Source organism: Cornus florida, unplaced genomic scaffold (genome assembly GCF_030987335.1).
Source record: "Cornus florida cultivar Cherokee Brave unplaced genomic scaffold, ASM3098733v1 CherokeeBrave_3.0.0_Hap2_Chr02, whole genome shotgun sequence".
Taxonomy (NCBI): domain Eukaryota; kingdom Viridiplantae; phylum Streptophyta; class Magnoliopsida; order Cornales; family Cornaceae; genus Cornus; species Cornus florida.
In genome coordinates this window covers 101,485,790-101,498,731 of record NW_026775572.1, presented here as the reverse complement: position 1 = coordinate 101,498,731, position 12,942 = coordinate 101,485,790, and the positions used below count along the sequence as shown (strand labels likewise).

Here is a 12,942-nt window from a genome sequence, read left to right as displayed (position 1 = left end):
ACTAGCATTTCATCTATAATTTCTACTATGGATAGAGGAGATGTTGGGATTTGTATACCCTGGCATAGCGAATTTCTATTTGGATTAAAGTGACATATGTTCCTAACATATCTGAAATATTTATACTTTATACAATTGGTGAATTTAATGTATTATGTTTCGATTCATTATAGAATTAATAGTGTCCACTTGATTACAAAATATATTTATATATATATGTGATGGCAATCAGTACATGAACATAAATAGTAATCATAAATAGTTCATAGTCGGTAATTATGGATGGACTCATTATTAACTAAGATTTGAACTGGATCCGTGTTAGGTTAAGATATATTGCGAGAGTCGTCGTATGCAATTACTCTCTATCACTGTCATGGCATTTGACTCTTAAGTATAAGAGAAGTATAGACTCTTTTATTAATTAGTAATTACTTTGATTTGTTCGGCGGATTCTTCGGAATTCATAGACCGACACTTTGGGTAATTGTGATACCCCCACATTTCCACGTGTAGGCTGGCCAGGCCCACACCCCAAAACATGGGAATATCAAAACAATTTAGTATTTAAATGAACACAGAATACAAGAGGAATAAAAAGAATGAATAAATCGCTGAACGAAATTCTATTAATAAAAATAAAACCTCTTTTACAAAAAATAAATTCCCTGAACTTAAAAAAATTCTGAAAAAGAATACAACTCGGGAATCCCATAAGTTAAGGACCCCTAAACCATAATCTAATAATCCACCAGTTTATATAAAATATCTAACAATAAATAACTATACTATTAAAGGTAAACAAAATGAGTAGATGAATGACAGTCTCCCAGCTGCGGATCCTCAACCTCGAGACTGGAACTTTTAATAACCTGAAAAAATAAATCGTGGGTTAGACACACAAGCAAGTTCCCTCTACCAAGCCTCTGAAAACCAATAAATAAAACATCTCTAACCAAAATCATCCTAATTAAAGTTTTAACCTTTAATATAAGATGCTACCAATATATATAAATACTTTTATATAAAACAGTAATCCTATCTATTAATAGGTTCACTAAATTGTTAATACCATTCACTAACGATTAATTATTAATCATACCTAGACCAAATCTATCATTTATAATTTTCTTATAAAATAAACTCCAATCATCCTAATTCCATCCTAAACAGTAATTTAATCATTTAAACAATAAAATATAATTAAAAGAACATTATATTTAATTCCCAAAACCAATAATGATTAAAAGTATTTAAATCACACAGCCAATATCTAGGCTTTGACAAATCATCCATGTCACAACCAGTATTATTTTATTAATATGTATTAAATAATTCACTAACCTGTAAGTATTAGACTATTCAAACTTAAGAATATCTAATCCTAGTCCAACCTATACATACAATGACCGTAGATGATATATTTTAATCATCTAACACATGGCAATAATTACACTTTAGCAAATCAACCATGCCATTATAAATATATTTATTTATATACTGGCAATTCAACCATGCCTCCTTTAAGTATATTTATTTATACCTTTGGCAATTCAACCATGCCTCCTCTAAGTATATTTATTTATACTTTTGGCAATTCAATCATGCCTTCTCTAAGTATATTTATTTATACATTTGGCAATTCAACCATGCCTCATCTAAGTATATATATTTATACTAATAACCTAGCAACTCATCCATGCTTCCTATGTGTGTATTTTTATTCATACAAATACCCAGGCAATATAATTACGCCTATGGCAACTCATCCATGTACAAATTGTAAGCTCAACAATAACTAATTTATACATAAATATCTCATACAGATTATAAGCACATACTTAACTTAATAACTAGTTTAGCCAAATATATTAAATAAGAATAATAATCCTAATAATCTTAATTAACATACATATATTATATACACGTATATTATATAATATATACGTGTACAAATCCTTCCCTAATAATCTTCGATTATTCAAATACCATATATATATATATCCTTCCTTCCATACTAATCATAATTAAATAAAAAAAAACCATGTGTACACATGTATGTAAATATATATATATATACACATATATACACACCTTTCATAACAATATAATAGATTACTATATTTACTCTAAATAAATGCTACTAATCCTCGTAGTAACACTCTGTGGTTCTCAGAATACCAAGAACACCTCCTCTAGTGGTTATTTTCAACCCTAACAGGCTTATATTCAAATCTAGGAATTCACCAGACCCCACAGGGCCTTTCCGGGACTCCAAACACCACCTCACGCACCCCCACGTGCCGCCAAACGTGCTTAAAGCCTCTGCACGCGCCTCCATAAGCAGCACGTGGCTTCACGCGCTCTCACGCGCTGCACACGCGCTTGATTACTCCTCTGGATGACGTGGCGTTCTCTAGTTGATTGGTACTCCTTGTTTTGTTGAGCTGAGCCACACCAGATCATTTACTTGTTGACTAGACCTTATCTACGGTCCATAGACGTGCATGCACTATGTCTCTATGTGCCGCGATGCACTAGATCAATCCAGCATCCATCCTCTACACCCAACGGTCCAGATCAGCTTATGTGTCATCTCCCATGCACACATCCACACTAGATTATTCCTTGTTCATCAGGACCATCTAATGGTCCTGATTTGGGGCACACCGTAGCACTATAAACCTTACCACACCGAATCGCCGCCCCTTAGTTAATGCGCCGATTTAAACCCAGCAGTATACAATGTATATATATATATAATTATACACATAAATAATTGTATATATAATTCTAAAATTATCAGAAAAATATAAACCAAATCCAGAAAAAATACAGAAAAATTCCGAAAATTCTAGAAAAATTCCAGAAAACATAATTAACCCTCTTGGGTCACCGATCAAACCTATAACTTGATTTTTAAATATATACAACACCTATATACACAATGAAAATCCGATAAACCCACAATTCAAATATAAAAATTTATATTTTTAATTATTCCTATCTAACATGATTTAATTAATGAATTTAGTAAGAATTTTGGCACTCAAGGTGATAAATTTATGGGTCCTAAGAGGAGAGTTAGAAAAGAACTTGCCTAAAGATTTCGAAACAAAATCGACGCTTTAATATTTAATTATCTCCTTCAATTCCGGCATCCTCTTTTTCAGATCTGGCCTACTCCTTGTCCACTTTCTCTTCTTCTTCTCTCTCTGTCTCTCTTAATTTTTTTTAACGTGTAAACTTTTTAACTATAATCCTTATGTGTATATTTATACACATTAAACCCTAAATCCTATTCCTAGTGGGACTACCAAATAAAATAATAAACTAATACTATTTAAATAATATAATAGATATATAAACATATATTATATTACTTATATATATATATCTCCCATAATTAACTATCGGTTAATTAAATCATAAATCCTATATATATATCCATAAACATATATCCTTCCGTAACCCCTATTATTTAATTATTATTTTTATATATAATAAAATAAACAAAAATGATCATTTAAATAATCAAATAACCATAGGTCTTTATTAATTAACCCATCAAGGCTTCATCCAAGTCCAAGACCATGTCCTTTGGTCCAATCTCCCTTAAAGCCCAGTCCAAATAATTTAAATAAATAAAATAATTAAATAAACACTTAAATTAAAATAACTAATTACATAACCCATATAAACAAATAAGAATGTATAACTAAGTCACATCATAACTACACGCTAACAATTCAATCAATGATTAAGTACACACACCACAATCATCATAACAATAATTCACGAAATATAAATAAAACAATTAATCTAAGCATCCAATAAAACAAATCAATTAAAATTAAAATAAACACAATTAATTCAAATTAAATCATTTAAAACAAAATAATAATAATAATAATAATTAATTCTAATTAATAAATTCTTTAAAATATCGGGGTATTACAGTAATTATGTAATTAATAGTTAGAGAGTTATATTTTCAATATTTGCATTATTGCTATTTGTATTTATTTTGTATTGATTATGGTTGATAACAAAATAAATTGGAACACCTTCATGTGTTTTTAGACAAAATGATTTTCTATATATTTATTTATTTAAATTATTATTTTTGTCAAACAAATATTTTATTGTAATCAAGCCAGAAATAATCAAAGGTACCAAAATAAATATATTAATTTAGTAGTCGGATTGATAACTTTATTTATCCAATAACTAATTATGCATAGAGGGGTCAAAATGCAACATTAACTTAGATGTTATTTATTATTTAATTGGAGTTCAATTAATTTCTTTTAATAGAGTATAAATTAATTTATGAATTAATTGAATTGGATTCATGGACCGGGCCAATTATTAATTCGTGTAGCCAAGAAAATAATAAACCCAAAGGATTGTCACTCATAACTCAACTTGATATTGGAGGTCCATTAGATTTGAGGTATCACGTTAATTTTAGAGATTGAGAAAAATATATTGTCTTTAATTATTATTTTTGTTTTGTCTATATATACATGGGTCCATGTATATTTTAGGCAACGCCTTTGTACAATATTTTTAGAAGATAAGAAAAGTTTTTTTCTCTCTAGAGTTCTCATCTGATGAAGGCTTCCACAAGCTTAGCTTTCCAAGGTCATTCGTAGAGGCTTATTGGTGATTCATAAAAGTAAGATCATTACCAACAATATGGAGATCTATGGAAGAGGTATCTAGCAAAAGGATCTACAATAAGTGAAAACATTCACTTTAGAGGAGAGATCTACGATTTACTCAAACCTTGATGTAAGTTTTCTATCCCTAAATTGAATGGATCATTATATTCTTTATGCATAAAACTTGTCTCTACACATGAATTAAGATCTTTATTTGAAAATCATTCTTAAAGTTTTAAAAACTTCCGTTTTCCCAACAGTAGAGTGGTCTTGGAAGGTGATGCTCAGGTCTTGATTTGGACTCTTCAAGGAAAGACAAGAGAGTCCAGTTGATTAGGATCTATGCTTCTTTATATGAATCTTACTCTTTCTTTATGTGGGTAGAGAAGCAAATAGGGTTGCTCATGTATTAGCAGCCTCAGGTCTTATGGCCAAGAAGAGTCTATTTGTGATGGACTATTTCATATTTTGTGCCCATGGAAGCTGCTGAAGATTGTATGTGACTGTTTTATTTCTGATCTAATGATATTTGATTTGTTTTCCTGGGGAAAAAAGAAAAAGCTGTACAATATTTAGATTTTTAGTCCAAAAGAGAGATTTTGGCAAGTAACTTCTCTTTTTCCTAGACAAAAGAGAAGACCACTGAACAGCTCTTCTCATTTCATCAGGCAGCAAGACACTTGCCGCTACAAGACCAATGAACAACTTCCATAAAAATAAGAGCATCAACCATTAACGAATCAGGTAAACGAGAGCTACAGCTACAAAAAAGTTTATTCCCCTGTGGTAGTGCCCACCTACTCCACAACATGGTATGATATTATCCGCTTTGGACTAAAGCCCATACGGTTTTGCTCTTAGACTTTAGTCCAAAAGGCCTCATACCAATTGGAGTGACACATCTATAAATATAGCACTTCCCATTTTCCAAGGCGATGTGAGATTGTGCACCTGTAACTCGCCTAGTGTAATAGTCTTTCAGTGCCTCTTGCACCTGCTCACGGCACACCCGCCCACATCGTCGCTACAATGTCGAAGCCGTTCTGATTGAAAATAAAATAAAATTTTTGCTTACCAAATATAAAATCAAATAAAGCAAGCCAATCCACATACTTTCTTCCATTCACTCTCTGACCATTCCACCAGTCAAGACAAAGTAGGCAAAATTGAAGAAAACATAGTTTCATTTTCCACTTAGTTACAGAATAGAGATCATTGCTTGATGCGCTGGTAAAAGCTCGGACTAGTAAGCATGAGATCACAAGTTTGAGTTGAAAAGAAGCCACTTCACGCATGTCTCAAAATCCCTCTAGTACACAGTATCATTCCCAAAGATAAGTAATTGCAAGCCTCATAATAGCATTGTTCCCAAACAATAAGCACAATAACAGCAAGTACAAAAAGAATGTTGCCGAACTGCTAAGATAATGAAGGGTACAAATCTCATAGTTAGCATTTTACCAAACAATTACAAAAACAACAGGAACAGCAAGAAGCCAGAATGCCTTAGCTGTTGCAACAAACATAAATATATGTATAAAAAAGATACCATAAGAAGTCCGCATATGTGGATCTAGAGATGGCCATTTGGCCCAGCTTCTTAACTTTATTAGTTGCACCATCTCCCTGCACCAAAGTGAGAAATGCAGTAGATGAGAATGTGGTCCACGAAAATTGCAACGGAGGCCCTTAAGAGACAATTCCACAAGATATGCAACAATAACCATTTATAATGCATGTATAAATAAATAAATTACTTGCCAACCTCAACCTGATGAATCTGACCTCACAGATCTAACCCAAGTTTAAATTCTCAACTTGAAGTCAAAGGTGTGGTTGGCCTTCGACCTAACATGAATCTATTCCCATTGAAACTACGTGGAACTTCAGGATGACCATTCCCAAAAGAAGCCCAAACCCTATGGGATTATAAGCGAAATACTTATGGTACAATTAAGAAGATTGCTATCACCATGGTTGTCTAGCCCTTGTGGTGTAATGGGAGAACCATTGAGCTAACATGTGTTCCAAGAAAGGAGGGGGAAAAGTTGGGAAGGAAAAGAGAGACATCTGAAACTAGAGCCAGAACATTCACCATTCTCAAACAAGTATTTCAAAATGAATATTATTCATAATTATGACCATATGTTTAAAAAAAAATTGGTTTTCCTTGGAAGATCAATTAACAAATTAAATATGTCATATCAACACATAACGAATTAGTTTGGAAAGGAATGGATTTCTTAGGGCTGATGTGGTCAATGTCAAAGAAAACTTGATCATAATAGCCAATTTGGTTTTCTTAGAGTTTGTCAATCTTTCTATGTAAAAAAGACAACAGGATCCATTAAAATAAAACCATTCACTAATTTTTAGCTACAAAGTCCTGATAAAATTGAACTAGTTCCATCAATAGAACAAGCAAGTTGCTACTTCTAGGAAGTATATTGACGTATAATAATATCAAGCATATAACAGTAATCTTAGACCATCACAACTATATCAAATTTTTTTGGATCTTATATGAATGAATTTCTTGGCATATCAGAATTCAAATAGGTAAATTACTTCTCCTGTTGCCTGTTAGACAGAAATTATATTACAAGGTATAGTAATTTTTTATATATAGAAAATTAAGCTTCACTCCAGTTGTCCATCTTTACAGTAAAATATAAGAAGTAGACAAGATGCATCCCTTCTAAAGTATATCCAACACATTATCCCACTCTTAAGTTACAGTCCTCCAAAATTGCATTATTTTGAGTGTAACATGGGATCATCACACAGACACCAAAACTTACCAAAAATAGAGGAGATTGCAAGTTAAGATCCTTTGGTGACTGTTTACATAATACAATAAATACATTATAAATCTGATCAAACGCGAGTGTTTCAAGTATAGAGAAATGTGTAAAAAGCGTGAAAAAAAATAATACTCACTAAAATTTTAAAATGTTTACTCACCAATCACAAACGTGACATGAAGTCGTGATCACCAATCTGGAGGATATATGAGGAGCTTAAGCTCATTGTTTATGATGCCCTGCTCTTGTTGCTTTTCTTTTCGTTCTTGCTGAATGAACCTCGCAGACATTGCAGCAGAAGAGCTGGTGCAATACAGCTCCATAATCTGGAGTGCAGATACATCTGCCAGGCCAAAAGGGATTGCCTCTAGGTTTATGCAGTGTCTAAGAATGATTCGTTGAAGTCTAGGGAAGTGATGACCTGAAGCCTCCCAATGCACTAAATCTGTCCTCCCAAGCTGCAACACTTTCAAAAGACGAAAACCACCATGAAGTGGCACCCACCGCTGTCCCTTGAATGCAAAATCTTTCAATTTTAGCACCTCAAGATTGGGTAACTTTCCCAGCATAGACATGTGCTCCCAGTCAAGAAAGGTATCTGATAAAGTTAGCTTCTTCAGGTTTCGTGGGAATTTGTACCACTGAGGAAGGCCTGAAAGCTTACCTTCAAGAGGAGGACGAGGGAATGTGTCATTCAACAACTTCAATGTTTCAAGTTGATCTAATTTGGAAAGATTATCAAACATACTTGACCCTGCCTTTTCCTCCATAAGTGCAACTAACTTCCCACGGATCCCGAGTTTCTTTAGATTAGGAGTCCTGGCTAAGATAATATCCGTACAGCTATCAGGTGAAACTGTAGAAATGGTCTGTATGTTTCTCCTTACCATGTCCTTTCGGGTTTTGGCAGGAGGCCCGTGTAAACGACTCGATCCACTTGTATATAGATGCCTAAACCACAACATTTTCCATATGTCTGCTTGAATGTCAAGGTCTCGAGATGTTGTTTCAACAATGAGAGTCTGTAGGTTCCAAAGATTGGAGATTGTTGAAGGAACAACCTTAAATTTACCAAAAAGGGCTATATAGCGCAAATGAACTAATTGTATTATCTCACTGGGAAAGCGGGAGAGACTGACGGACCTTATATCCAACACTCTAATCAATTTAAAAGCTTCATGGATGAATGGTGTATATTCTCGGGGTAATTCCCTCTCTTCTGAGGCAAAACACAAGAAAGATCGAACACGGGGACCAGAAGGCTTTAAAGAAATATAGTCCAAAACTTGGGAATGGATACAAAGGCGACGAGGGTGATTTGGATCTGGTGTCAAAGAAGGACTTTGTACATTCCCTTTAATTTCCTTCAAAAAATTCTCTTCTGTGGCTTCTCTCAAGCACAAGTCACGCAACATATCATGAATGCGACATGTCTTAATTCGACCATTTAACCTCCGTTTCTCCACTAGTACCAAATTTCTATCAACCAGATACTCCAGGTACTCTTCTGCGGTATCCTCCAACCATTCTTGCTCTTTTTGCTGTACGAGCCCCTCTGCAACCCATAAATGGAGCAATTTCCACACAGGGATCTCAAAGTCTTCAGGGAATATTCCAAAATAAATGAAACAGACTCTCAAATGATGAGGTAAGTGCTTGTAACTAAGTGCTAACACCTCCATGCAACCTTCTGGGTCTTTAGCAGCATAACGACTCACACTTTCTGCCACTCTATTCCACCAATCACGTGTTTTGTCTTTCCGTATTGAAAGAAGACCTGCAACTACCACAATTGCAAGTGGTAGTCCGTAACATTTTTTTGCAATCTTTTTCCCAAGATCCTCCAGCTCTGAAGGGCAGCTTCCTCTCTGAAAAACCTTTCTACAAAGTAGCTCCCAACTTTCATCATCAGTAAGAAAACGCAGATAGTGAGGAGGACTGATGTGGTTAGCACGCAAAGCAACTTCTGTAATTCGGCTTGTCAACAATATTCTGCTTCCGTTATTGGAATTTGGAAAAGCCGTTTTGAGATCCTCCCATGCCTCTTTGGTCCAGACATCATCAATGACAATAAGAAATTTCCCATTCTTTAATTGTGTGCATAGTTCTTCACGTAACCTTTCATCATTCATTTTATACATTTGGTCTGTCAGCAGGTTAAGAGAATTTAAAATGCCAAGAAATATTTCCCTTCTATCATATACTTGAGACACATAAGTCCATGCTCGGACACAAAAGTGATATTCAATGGAAGGATCAGTGTATACTTTTCTGGCCAGAGTAGTCTTTCCCAGGCCACCCATGCCTACAACTGAGACAACTTCTAGATCCTGTGGTCCTTCAGTGAGTCGTTCTATTACCATCTTTGCCTCGTCATCAAAGCCCACCACATTATGTTCCTCAACAACAGGAGCTTTTCTTTTTGATGAGCCTTTTTTGGAAGGCTCCGAACTTTGAAGGACTTCAATGCCAAAAATCTTATGATCATAGATCTCCTTCACCTTTGCCTTGATCTCTTCAATATCTTTTGCGACACTGCGAAGTGTTAATGTATAATCGACAGCATGAACGATTTTCCCCATGGTGCTTCTTGCCTTCTGCACAGCAGCGTTAACCACGAATGTGTCAATGATGTCTTCCGCTTCATAAGCCACATCTCTGATTTTCCTCACCAACACTCTCAGAGTTTCGTACTCACTCCGCTTCTCGTTGGAGTCCTTGAGGAAGGCTTGCATCAAATCAAAATCAGTGCAAAGAGATTCAACTTGTTTCTTCACTCCTGAAATCAAATCAACATTATAGACTAGTAGCTGCTTCAGGTTCTCCAAGAGAAAACCAACAGCAGGATCAGCCATCGCTCCCTTTCTCTCTTCTTTCCTTGAAGGAGACGGAAGTGCAGGGTACTCCACTTGATTCTCACCCGCAAGTTGTAATGAAATTCAAAATTACACTGTGAATTGCAATTTTCTTTTCCATTATTTTGAATATGGCATTGTGAAGATATACCTGCACTCAACCATGAAGTCCTTGTTTAACATTTTCCAGAAATCACAAATAATTTATAAGACAGACAGAATCTAAAAAGGAATAAATTATAGCAAATTGTTTATTTACAAAAGTCAAGGTTCATTGATTTTGGGTGCCAATATTTCCCACTTGAATTCATACTGTTTGAGGCTTAAATCATTATTATTTATCTGGTGTCCCAGCAACAACAACCTTTACAGCAAATCAGCCATTGAGAATGCGGTTAACCTATCCGTCGGAGGATACATCGGAGGAGCCCAAGCTTACGCTTCATGCAGAACCCACAATGGCAATGATGTTCTTCATGAGATATATATTTGTCTCAATTACAATATGACAAATTATATCCGCTGTCCACCAAACAATGGGAGGAGGGGGTGCCCTGCAAACTACAGGCAACGAAATATCCTATTTCCTTAGATTTAATATGGTGTGGGGCGGGCTGGGTTAGGTGGTTTTGTTTTGGCTTGCAGACAGTTGTAATATGTAGTGTTGTTTGTGTAGTCTTGGTTGGTTTAGGTGGTTTGTTTAACTTCCATGTACTTATTTAGTTCTCTTATGCATGTGGCGTAAGCTTTAAATATTAATATATAAAACAATCTGCAGACTTAATTACTCCTTGTGCAACATTAAATTTGGTTTGGAAAGTTAATTTATGGTTTGCAAGATTCTGGTTTGGTTGCTCAGTTTATGCCTTAGTTTACTCAATGCTAAGTGTATCCTACCAGAAGATTTGAATTGATGGAGTCATAAAGCCAACTAGGCCACACCTTCCAAACAATATCGCTTGTTAATAGATCGGTAAGAGTATCGTTCTGATAGATAACTCTTCGGTAGAGTTCATTAATATCCGAGCTCATTAGTTTACCCCCATCTATCTGAATGATCGGTCTCAACTTGGGAGGAAGAACTGGTAATAGACATAAGACCATCCATTCTGGTCTTACTTCACCATCGAGAAACAAAAGAAGACTTCCATCTCCGAGTTTAACTCAGACGTAGCTCCCTTCTTTTGGGGTGGCTGATTGTCTGATCCTTCCCCAAGATAGACTTGGACTGAAAAAGGACCCAAGACACCCACAAGAGGGAAAACCCCAAATTCTCGATCTCTAACCAGGCATATAGAATATCCTCCATCGCACAAACTATTCACAAAGTTTTAAAATTATGTTCTTCACTTGCAGGACCAGCAAGTCATAGACCGTCCAGCAAACTTTCAATGCACCGGATCTGTCTCGTTCCGTATTAGGTACATGTATACACACACGAGCACGCGCGAGCCCACAAACATATATACAAGAATTTGGATACATAACTTGTATCACAGAGCTTAAATCCAAAGCAAAAATTGTGGATTCAGCACCAGATTAAGCTGGCAAGTGACAATGATAGTGAATTCTGGTTTTGAATTGTTTCTTAAATAAATGGGGGATAAATTTAAAATGCTATCATAGTCACAAATTTCAACAATTAATCAAGCACAAAGACGTAATAAAGCAACAAACAACATGAAAGATAAGTAAATATTTCAACATTTTAGCCATCTAAAGCATCAAGTTTTCATCATGATCATTCTCATTAGCAAATATCATCATCATCAATATCAATATCAAGTTCTCTAGCATGCAAATCCACGAAACATAAAGCAAAGAAGACAAAATACAAAGCTTAATTACCTAGCATTTAGTCTTCAAATCTGATCTTCTATCGTGCAAGTCAACACACACAGACACAGCGCTGTTCTTCTGTATTTCATTTCAGAAGGTAAAGTTGAAAATGAAGACAAAGACTTGTGAGTTGTGACCGACGACCCAAAGAAATGAACACTACAAAGCCACTTAATAATATGAGTTTCCCAGAATACCCATAAATCGGGTTTAATTCTCACAAGCTTATGAAAAGTTAGTTGGACCCCCGCAGAATTGGTGGTTAGGGCTTGTCCAGTTGAATCAGTTATCTTCAGATAACAATTTCCCAAAAACTGTTAAGTGACGAGTTTTTGAAATGTTCTCAGTTCTCTAATTTCACAAAACTCAAATAATAAAAAATTCTTAAAAATCGCATTTCTTAAATTTATTTTCATCCATTATTATTTTGTCGAATTGACGATTAAAAATAATAATGAGGTGTTGAATGCCTAATTGTAATTATAAAGTTTTGGGTCATTATCTTAATCACATGTGAGATATGATAATGAATACTTATAAATATCTATCATGATATAAATTACACAAGTAGAGATAATCATCTAATAGACTGGATGATTCTTTTATATATATATATATATATATATATATATATATATATATTCAACCTTGGTTTTGACCCTCACTGCACGCTCAATTAGTCTAATCATTGAGAGGGTAGATGACTAAAGCAGAATTGAGATTGTATCTTGATATGAACTTCGTGCAGGTTTGACATTGCTGTTGTAACGATAAAAG

General features: G+C 34.7%; 1 protein-coding gene across 3 annotated transcripts; it reads right to left on the bottom strand.

Moving 5' to 3' along the window:
* Positions 1 to 603: 603 nt before the first annotated feature.
* Positions 604 to 12,325, bottom strand: LOC132295508 (disease resistance protein RPP13-like). Of its 3 annotated transcripts, none has more exons than XR_009478505.1 (4): positions 12,175 to 12,325; positions 7,632 to 10,477; positions 6,217 to 6,293; positions 604 to 872 (listed from the first exon to the last, which is right to left on the bottom strand). XR_009478505.1 is itself a non-coding variant. In XM_059793805.1 (3 exons), exon 2 carries the CDS (start codon positions 10,324 to 10,326, stop codon positions 7,660 to 7,662), a length of 2,667 nt encoding a protein of 888 aa, XP_059649788.1. In that variant the 5' UTR covers positions 10,327 to 10,477; positions 12,175 to 12,325; the 3' UTR covers positions 5,715 to 6,293; positions 7,632 to 7,659. The 3 variants fall into 3 exon arrangements, 1 of the variants encoding a protein (XP_059649788.1); XR_009478504.1 differs by lacking the exon at positions 604 to 872 and adding an exon at positions 5,715 to 6,086; XM_059793805.1 differs by lacking the exon at positions 604 to 872 and having other exon boundaries at positions 5,715 to 6,293.
* Between the last annotated feature and the right edge of the window lie 617 nt (positions 12,326 to 12,942).